This window comes from Pseudoliparis swirei, chromosome 5 (genome assembly GCF_029220125.1).
Source record: "Pseudoliparis swirei isolate HS2019 ecotype Mariana Trench chromosome 5, NWPU_hadal_v1, whole genome shotgun sequence".
In the NCBI taxonomy this organism is placed as follows: Eukaryota; Metazoa; Chordata; class Actinopteri; order Perciformes; family Liparidae; genus Pseudoliparis; species Pseudoliparis swirei.
The window spans coordinates 12,211,534-12,222,217 of record NC_079392.1 but is presented as its reverse complement, the minus strand read 5'-3'; the positions used below and the strand labels follow the sequence as shown (position 1 = coordinate 12,222,217).

General features: G+C 41.1%; 1 protein-coding gene across 2 annotated transcripts; it reads left to right on the top strand.

The window, feature by feature from the left end:
• Positions 1-2,279: 2,279 nt before the first annotated feature.
• On the top strand, positions 2,280-10,553 carry boka (BCL2 family apoptosis regulator BOK a). 2 transcript variants are annotated; one of them, XM_056415246.1, is made up of 5 exons: positions 2,280-2,409; positions 2,660-2,978; positions 5,044-5,172; positions 8,252-8,415; positions 10,004-10,553. In XM_056415246.1, exons 1-5 carry the CDS (start codon positions 2,383-2,385, stop codon positions 10,127-10,129), a joined length of 765 nt encoding a protein of 254 aa, XP_056271221.1. In that variant the 5' UTR covers positions 2,280-2,382; the 3' UTR covers positions 10,130-10,553. The 2 variants fall into 2 exon arrangements, with proteins under 2 accessions (XP_056271221.1, XP_056271222.1); XM_056415247.1 differs by having other exon boundaries at positions 2,302-2,409; positions 2,636-2,978.
• Positions 10,554-10,684: the final 131 nt, after the last annotated feature.

Here is a 10,684-nt window from a genome sequence, read left to right as displayed (position 1 = left end):
GTGTGAGAAGATTTATCGGAGAACTTCGGAGCATCTGGGTGGCCAGATGTTCAGTTGACTTTGTTGCTCGCTGCACGTTTCTTTACATGTCGACGGTAAACAAGAGGCTGCAGACAGTTCATTGTGTTCACGTCTCTTTCCGCTGCCAGTTTGCACTAACTTTATAAAAGTGATGACCTGCATTTAAATGTCGTACAGAAACTCTAACATTATTTGCAAAGCAGCTTTAGAACATGTGGGTGCTATAAGGAAATTACAGAGGACTCGCAGGCTGAGACGGGATGAATGTAAACAGGAAAACAATTTTTGGGTCTAATGCACATTAACATGTCGAATGTAAAAAGAAAAACATTTTTTAATAACATTGAAGGCTTGGATATTAGTTTATTCATACAAATAAATAATGGCAGTAAAAAAGGAACAATAACAATTGAAGCCAGGCGAAAGATATCAAAACTTACAGCTGGCCTCACGTTCCTCAAGCAAATGTAAAAACTCAAAGCTGCCTCACCCAAAGTTATTGTCCAGAACTGTAGTTGGAAGTACTTTAATACTTTGAAGTAAACATTTTAAATCTTTTTAATCAACATTGGAACTGACGGGCTGTGGTAGAGGAAGTATTCACATCCTCTACTTTAATAATAAAAGTGCTGATGCCACATAATAAAAATACTTTATTACAAGTTCTGCATTGACAACGATTCTAAAATAAAAGTGTCATTATATTCAGGAAAATAAATTAATGAGTTGTGCAATAATTACTGATCATTCGGTTATTATTACTTGTGCATTAATATGAACTTTATATAGGACTGCTAAACATTATTTTCGTTGTGGATTCATTTGCCAATTACTTTCTCCCTTAATTCATTTATTTTCAAACATTCTGAAAATGTACGTTGTTGCCCAAAGTGATGCATGCACAGTGTTTGTGTCGTTAAACCAAATAAGTATTTAAAAAGACAGGCAGTAAATCATTGGCATTTTTGCTTTAAAAAAAGGTAATTTAAGGGACTATTTATCATCTTGGAGTTGTGTTGCTCCTCTGAGAAACGTGTAAGAATAAGGAGGAGCACACTCGGTAATGGGCTTTAAAACGTGTGTGGATGAGCATCCTGAGGACTGAACATGCGTTTCTTTTGGAGTGTTTAGCAAACGGATCCGTCAGGGACAGTTTAACAAGGATCTGCAAATCTGTTGAGCAGTCTCAAACAAAGCGGGAATTCCTCTGGCACGCCCGAACAGAGCCACAGGAGGGTGGGGGGCCCCCCGGGGCCAGAGATGACAATATCACTCCACCAAACTATTTTCTGTTGGAGTGGAAGAGATGTGAAGCTGCTTGTGTCATATTGTTTGTCTTTCAAAACAACATGGCTGCATAGGAGCGGTTTAAAGATTTAAAATATGTTGAGTCCCATGTGACAGAATTGAGAGAAAGCAATGCGTCTGTTTCAAATCGTTGCCGAAAAGGCTGACTCTAATCCAGTTGTGTCATAGAGGGTTTGCATAATAACTTGTCTAATCGGGGCTAGCTGTTTGCCACCTCTCTTCAGTCTTTATTCTAAGCTGACAAATACCAGTGGTATAGCTTAGCTTCATATTTAACAGCAAGACACGAGTGCCATGGATTAAATCAATAAGAATGTAAGAAGCCCGTGGGAAACAATTATGTAATGATTTATGGTGGCTCTGGCTGAATAGAAAATAACCCTGATGTCATAGTGATGTCATCAGGCTTCAAATTCCTAACATAAGAATGTGTTGCATGTGGAGTTTAAAAGATGAGGATGCTTACCCTGGCAGGTAGAGACTAAATAAGAGGTGTCATTGTATGCATCATGGGAAAAAGGATTATGTGTGTAATGAGTTTGACCTGGGATTTAAAGTAGGAATTTGATTACTTCGGCTCTTTTGGTCTTTTTTTGTTGTTGGTCCCCTAACTTGTTTAGACTTTATAGACAACAAACAAACAACATTTTATTTTGACATGCCACCTAGCTGAGTAGAAGATAATCAAAAATATTTTTGTATTTTATTTTTTCCAACATCATCTTCATTGGTTTTGTAACACAACAGCTCTGGGGATGATCAATGCAACAATGTAATCACACAGATCCAAGACCAATGCTGTGCACCTTCCAGTAAGTAATGCGGGGTCATGTCCTCCGTGTCTGTGCGTGCGTGCGTGTATGCGTGTTGCGATGGGGGGCGGAGGGGCGGGGCTTGTGTATCTCCGCCTTTGGACTTCACAATAAGTGCCCTTAGAAGGAGAGCCTGTCAGACTAAACTGGAGAGGGTGTTTTCTTTGTGGTTATGTGAGTGGCAGCAAAAATGTTCAGTTCGTAAACGACCAAAAGCACCTTTCTGCTCTGACAAGTTCGGATGCAGGATGACATAGTCTCCGCCTCGGTAAGTGTTATTTAAAAGCTCCTTACCTCAATGATAAGCCAGTGTGGACGCACTAACTGTAACGTTATGGATTCATACATATCTCCTCTGGACTCATATCAAACGTGTCCTGCTGTCGAGCGTGGGGTTTACATAACCTGCAGCTTTTGAACGCGTCGCGTTATGAGTCGCTTGCCAATCAAAAGATGTCTAGCAGACAAACTAATCCGCATGTTTTGTTATGTAGGGTAATCTTCACAAGTTTTCCTAGTCCTATATAGAGGGACGGAGGAGAGGGGGAGAGTCCTGGTGCAGAAGTGGCCGCCGTGAGAAGCGGCGGCGGGGGAAGGTGCGCAGCGCAGTCCGTGACGCGGGCATGGAGATGTTGCGCCGCTCCTCTGTGTTCGCGGCCGAGGTGTTTGACCGCTCGCCCACCGACAAGGAGCTGGTGTCCCAGGCCAAAGCGCTCTGCAGGGACTACATTCACTCCAGGCTCAACCGTGCCGGGATCGGCTGGTCGAAGCCCGAACACGGGCGGGCTGCACCCGGCGGCGCGCTGGCAGAGGTATCGCCGGTCCTGCTGTGGCTGGGTGAGTTTCTGAATGGTCTGCTGCATCCAAAAGACATACTCATTTAAATCAATCAGAGATACACTTTTTATGACATAATTCAGAATGTGTCATGTGATATTGCTTTAATATCCACGAAAATATCACGAAGACATCCCTAAGAAAGTAATATGTCCCCGGTTTGATTTACGGCGATGTTTGCCTATAGTATGGAAAGCGATAGAGTTCTGAGGTTTCACTTTACCATTTGTGGTTATCACCTCGAGCTGAGTTGTGCAATTCACAGGAAACAACGTTCGAAAAACAGACTGTTTATTACAAGAAAACAACACAGGGCATGTTTCATGTTTGAGAACACTTTCCACCAGAGGGTGTTCACAAAAACTGTGATCCAAGTAGTCTGATGGCTCCTGCCTGGTGGGCCAGCCTCCAGCCCTGCTGTCTATACCAAGTTACATGGTGGTTCACTTTTATGCTGCGATCTGGAGACTTTAGCTACTTTCCTTATATTTTTGACCAGTTTTCACTGTTGAATCTGATTGATATCCTGGATGTATTCTCCGGTTAACACATTTCCCCCTCGGGACTAACAAAGTATAAATATATCCATCTATCAAACCCCCCTTCTGTCTGAAGTAGGCTACCTTGTTATTTATGCCGTTCATGATATTGATGGTTGTGCTGCAAGTGGCTTAGCCACGATTCAATTATGAATCCTACCAAAGACGATGAAGCCCCTGATGTTTGTCTTTGTGCTACGCTAAGCTACAAATTCACTGTCGGCCTACAAACATGAGTGATACCCACATACTCATCTAAGTCTCAGCAGAAAAGGGACACTCCCAAATCTCAAATTATTCCATAAAAATCGGATTTCACCTGCTTTTTAAAATATAATTTATGAGCAGTAGATGCTTTGTTGAAACCTGGAATTACATAATATGCAGTAGAGTTGAAAAGAAACCAAGTTTAAAAGTATTTAATCTAATCTCTTCAGTAGATTACAGCCATATCCAATAGACATAACCAATTAACCCAATAGTTAACAATGTGTGATGGAGAGAGGTAAATTATTCCATTAGGAGAGAATGAAGAGGAGATAGGTAACATAACTCACTTAATAACGCACGTAATGAGTGTCACTGTTACAGAATCGGTAAACGGGACTAGCTTTAAAAATCCACAACACCAGTCTGAACATGAAAAAAAAATGGAAATAAGATTGCACGAGATGTCTGCGGAGCAGAGGCGGTTAGTTGTCAGAGCTGGTTCATGCTATGCTATGATTGGCCAGTCTCCATTCGAGGGGCGGGACTTAGCAAAAGGTCAATTAGAATGCACTTTGAAAATTAAAACCAGAATATGTAACTGATGCTGAGCTAATGTTTCAGTTATGGTTAAAATAACACGAATGGAGAAGACTAAAGCCAGCCAACTGACTCTGGGTAACATTATCTTGTATTCGCTATAAACTACTGGTCATGTCAGACCAAGTAACCCTACATCAGCAAGAACACTGAGCTTATTGAATCCAACAAGGGTGAATTGTCTTTGTTGCAAATAAAGTAATCTATTAATTTGTTAGAAAAAGTGATTGCTTCTTTTAGTCTTGCTTTGTGTGTGGGCGTGGGTGTTGCCTAAATGCAAGTTAGAAGCATTACAAACAGTCGATATAAATCTATGGGGTCAGATCAGTCTCAATAATTGCAAATGCACACAGACTCACAAATGCAACATGAAGATTCACAAATGCGCACAAAACAATTCACAAATATATAAAATGTACAAATGCATGCAGAAAGATTCACAAATACTTTCCAATGCACACGTAAATAAATTGCGATTTATATAAATGTAAAATAAAAACCACAAATATATTTATGCATTTCTATGTGCATCTGTTTATTTGTTTGTGGATTTATATGTATTTATTTGTCGATCACACAGCATTTGTTTGTGGATCGCTACATATTTGTGCACAGATTTTTAAGACTCCCCGGCCATGGCTCAATCCGTAAATGCATTTTTAAAATCCGACTCCAGATAAATCCTACTCACTGAGTTTAATCTTTTATGTTTTGGCCAGGTGATGAGTTGGAGTACCTTCGACCTAACGTGTACCGTAACGTTGCACGACAGCTCAACATCACGGTGGCCTCGGAGAGTATTGTGTCCGATGCCTTCCTGGCTGTGGCTGCAGACATTTTCTCCACAGGTAGGTCCCCGTCAGTGTCTGGTTGTATTGTAAATCAAGCCATGCGAACAGGCCTGCATGAGAGAACTAACTTTTAGTGCTTTTGTTATCAGTTACGCACATTTGAGAAACAAAGAAAGGTTTCAAAGCTTTTTTTGATGCTTTAGGCCAGGAAGTTCTTCTTTTCGATGTCATCTAGAAGGAGGAACCAAGTTTAAGACAAATACAATAAATATATTCAAAAGTCTGGAGAACGATGTGACGGCTCCTATTAATGCTTGTCTATTGAACTAATCCTATGTAAACACTTTTTTCATTTATTGATTTTTTTCATTTTCAATGAACAAAAAAAGAAAAACTTAAATAAAATAGAAAAAAATAATAAAATACGAAATTTAAAATAAAGAAAAGACAGACATAAGTAGAACATATAGAGTACATTAATAGGGGGTCATCAATCACTCTTCACATTATTTTCAGGTCAGCTGAGAACATGACTCATCTTTTCCTTTTATAAAGTCTATTTTCCCCCAGTGTTGTTCGGGGATCCTGCTTTGATCCTTCGGAAGAGAATAAATGTTTCCATTGAGTATATTTCCTTTACAATGTCCAGCCACTGTCCTGGGGTTGGAGGCTCACTTTTTAACTAACTCCTTGTGATGGCCTGAGTAAAGAGGTAGATGTTCTTCATTTGGTTTATGTCGTCAGGTATCAGTCCCAGCTACACAATCCGTGGGTCCCTTGGAATCTTGTAGCACAGGATCTCCTCTAGAGTTTGAATAACTGTCCCAGAATGTTTGTATTTTCATACATGTCCAGAAAATGTATGAGTGGTTGGCATTCATCTGCCCACACTCTCTCCAGGATGGCTGCTCTTCACCCAATTATTTGTAAACACTTTTTTAACAAAGGGTGAGTGTGGAATTCTCCAGTTAGTCCGAGACATTTTGTTGCAGTCATTACCCACTTACAGGAAAGGAACTGCTGGGAAAACCTTCAGTCCATATTAGGTTAACATGTTGCCAGAGCGAGTGATTGTTACAGACAGTTTGGACCCCACCCATGGAGTTCAGTCATCAGCCTCAGCTGGTTTATACCTTCGGGACTGTAACAAAGCAATCTGCTGCAAAAGTAGTTCGGAATCTATTGCACACTGAAGAAAATCAGGTTTGTGTGGTCCTTAGAATCTGCAGAGCATCAGACGTATCTATATGAAAGAGTATCTACCTAAATCGAAACATGCTCCAGGAATTTGCAAGAGAAGAAATGCATTGAGGTTCAGCTTTAGTTTCAGTATACCGAATGAAAATGTGGCCTCCAAGACTACAAATGTAAACTTGGACATGCAGTAGAGCTGTCTAGACAAGTCAAAGTGAGGAGGAAGTCATGGGTAGCAGTAGATAATGACCACACACTTTTCGAATGCTTATGAGCTTAGTCACAAAGATCATGCTGCCTTTCACAAGGCACAGATAAACTAAAGCTGAAACGCCTTCTCATGCCACTAGCATCTGCCTTTGAAAACTTTCTAATTTACACCCACACTAAACTATTAGTGTCTTTGAGCGTTCTGTTTCGGTTTTGTGGCCCCCTAATTTTACTGTTTTGGTTCATTCTCATCCCTTTTAACGGTGTTGGTTTCATGGGAGTAAACCTCTGATAAACCTGCAGACTTCCTGTCGCTGTAAAACAGAGTGGACGCAACTCCGTAGAGGGACAGCTGGCTAGTTAGCTCGGTAGCTTGACCTTCTCCAGAGCAACCGGGAGTGAAGCGGAGGTACCGTTGGACCAACTAACTTGACAGCTGTCCACTAGGTAAAACATGGTGGAATTAACAAGCTAGCTAGCTAGCTGATTCCACCATGCTTTAAATGACAGATTTGTTACAGGAAACAACAAAGTTGTCACTCATCTGGCAATAACAATGTGCTTTCCCTACGCTGTGACAAGAAATGTGTGTAGGCTATGAAGCATTAAGTTGTTAAAATATACTCTGGCCCTCAGCTTCGTAATGTCTCTTCCACACTGCACGTTTTAGTCAATACTGCAAAACCTCCGTGTATCTGCAACTTGCTGGAGGCTAAGTTGGTGTAGTTTACATGGAAATTAGCTACAGCGGTCGCAATGGCAAAAGTACAAATAAAAATGGCCACCAGTCTGACTATCCTGGTACGTTGAATTTAATGTCATCTGGGTTATCCCCACTTGGTCTTTGGGTTCTTTTAAGTGAAAATGTTTGTTTCAAATTGGGGCTGTAAAGTTTGAAGGTAGCAGGCATTTAACAGGGCTGAAACACAAGAGGCAGTTGAGTTGCATTAAGTGGAATTTTATTAGAGCTTGATATAACTGGCATGTAGCTGCCAGACTTCTTAGATCTCTTTTAATTTTAAAAGGTAAAACTTGACTTATATTTTCTGAACTCACCATACATTGGACAGCAGCATTGCAAGTGTACACATTTAAGCAATAAGGTGCGAGAGGCAGTACTTTGTCGTCAATAATGTCTGCTTCAAGGGTAATCCCTTGAAAAGGACATTATTGACAACAAAGTAGTGCCTCGAATTAGAGAGTATCATTCTGCAAATTCCAGATTTTCCAGTTAAAGAGAAACATGACCTCCGTTTACGAGAACCTAGGAATGAATTGGAAGACCGATATAGAAGATGGAAGGAGTTGTGGGCTCATTTTATATCCGTTAGACATGTAAACACTGCAAAAAGAGTCTGACGCTTTGACTTTAAAAGGTGCGGCGGCAGAAAGCTGTACTCCACAAGTGGACTGAGTCGGAAAAATGATCTGCTCACTCATCAATCGAGGCGAACTGCCTGCCTGCTCCAGCCCAGAGCCTTGTGTTTGGGTTTTCTTCTCCATTGGACAGTCAGGCATGGAGGCCTCTTTGTCTGGCTGCTGCTGAGGTTTTAGAGTTTCTTCATCCATCTTTGAATTAAAGCTGCTGACAGAATTTACTAAAAACCGCTGCAAAATAGCACGTCCACACTTTTATTTGAGAACCCTCAAATCAGTAAATAATAAAATAATGTTCTGTGTGCTATGAGTGAGCATGATGTGTACTGTGTTCTAACAGTGTGTCTCCTGTCAGGTGTGACATGGGGGAAGGTGGTGTCTTTGTACGCCGTGGCAGGAGCCCTGGCTGTGGACTGTGTTCGCCACGGTCACCCCGCTATGGTTCATACCATTGTCGACTGCATGGGGGAGTTTGTTCGCAAGAGCTTGACCTCCTGGTTAAAAAGAAGAGGGGGCTGGGTAAGGGCACCTTTTTATATATTTTTAACCTTACCGTTTGTTTGTGTGAGTGTTACTATTTAATAAACAGTCCCAGCGTCTGTATGATGGGAATATTATAATGGGAATGACATTTTAAAGTACGTATTTGGTTTTCGTCATATTTCTGGGTTGGTGGGTGGGTGTGTTGTGAATATTAGGGCTGTATCGAAGTATGAGAAAATAAACCTTCTCAACATTATAAACATGATTTTATGGTCTCAATATATTTTTCAACACAGAATGATGTTCTTCTGGAGAAATCCGGTAACTATCTTATTCATAGTTAAATTGAGCTCCACCCCCTGTGTCCCTTCTGGTTGCAAAAAACCAAGACTGCTACGGCCATGCCAAGCTCGAGGCTTCTAAACGGCAGTGCACAAACCAATGAGTGATCACACGGTGTGACATTCCACCTCCTATAGACGGTCTGTGGTCCCAAATATATTCAATTTGGATATGTATTAGGCAAAGAAAAGTAGCAAATCTTCACAATAAAAAAATTAGAAGGACTAAACTCTGTTTTACATTTTTTATAATAAATAACTTTTGGGATTAATTGATCGACCTTTTGACAAATCGACTGATCTTTTAGCTGCCATGAATATTGGGTCCCCTACCTACCCCATCTGGGGATGATTTGTATAAAACTTACAGATGCATACAGCTTCCTTTTAATATTTCACTGATGCATCCGCTGGTTCAGAGAACAACATATACATGCTATTACATAACTGCAACAGTAAATATATTACCATACGATACAAGATGAATGTGGATTAAGTCATGAGGTGCGAATACAATACCGATTAAAGATAAGTATCATATTGCTTTATATTGGTGCTGGTTTAATGGTCGAAGACAGGTAAAGGGCTGTATGTTAACAGAATTATTCACCGTGCATTGACAACATAACGTACACCCGTCCCATAGCGTCAGATACAATAGTAGATGTCTCTTTTGCAGAATCCTATCAAAATGAAAAGCCTGTCTGATAAAATGCTGCAGAGACAACAAAGCACACCAGCAGGAACAAGGCCTGGCAACGGGCCTCTGCCTCGCTCTGCTGGAAAGAGCACAACTAGTGAACACATGCATTCAGAGACATGGCACCCAAGTCGGTTTTGTTTAGAGGGCAAGTGGAGTGTGACAAAATGAAGCACCATGCGTTGTATAACTGACCTCATGAGCACAAATCAGGGACCTGTCCCTGTCTAAGGTCAAACTGTAATATTTCCACACAGAGATAATCAGCGTGTGGGGAAACCTAAATAACAATCTGTGATGTGACGGATCTGAGGAGGGAGAAGTGTTTAGTGTCAGGTTTGACACTTAAACTGAGCTTTCTGGGAAATCTCATTGTCTATAAAAGTGCTCGAGTTATACAAGTAGATTTTCTCAAGTAAGCATTGCAGTGTGGGCTTTGGCTTTGAAAAAAACACATTTGTGGGCAAGTCCTGCACGTCGTCGATGCGGATTCTTAGCATATTGAAAAATATTATATATATCCTTTCGTTTCATGTCAGTCTGAACTCATTTGGAGAGCTCTGTGTCCTCTCTGCCGTCACAGGTGGACGTAACGAAATGCGTGGTGAACACCGATCCCAGCTTCCGCTCTCACTGGCTGGTGTCCGCCGTCTGTGCCTTTGGACACTATCTGAAGGCCACCGTGTTGTACCTCCTCAGAGACACGTGAAAGACAAAGTCACACACTGGGGTTTATTAGCGGACTGACCGGCAGCGTCCACCGCCTCCACCACCAACACTAAAGCCTCCACCTCTTTGGATTATGTTTACACTTGTTTGCACTGAGCCTTCATGGACGAATGCCTATCCAATCACAGAAAACTGACTTTCCGTGCTTCCTCTGCTTCCTATTGTTCACTGTGAGGCAGTGCATGCCATTCTGTTACTGTAATTGCAGTAACAAAGTTACAGAACATTTTCCCTGAGCTAGAGCACTTTGATAACATTTCATTTTGAGAGCATAATTATTCCATGAATAATTTCACTTTTATACGGCACGTAGCACTAGGAGTCCCAGGAAATAAACACGTTTGTGAGTCATCTGCAACTGTAAATATGAACAATAAATAAAAATGCTTCTTATGACAATTTCATCATGTCATCAGCGGTAAATGATAATGCATTGATATAAACAGATTTGGCCTTGCACCTGTTTTCCCAGAAGGTAAGTGGTCCATTGGTGGGTTCTTTGAGATTAAATAAAGGACTTATGAGGCTTCCATTA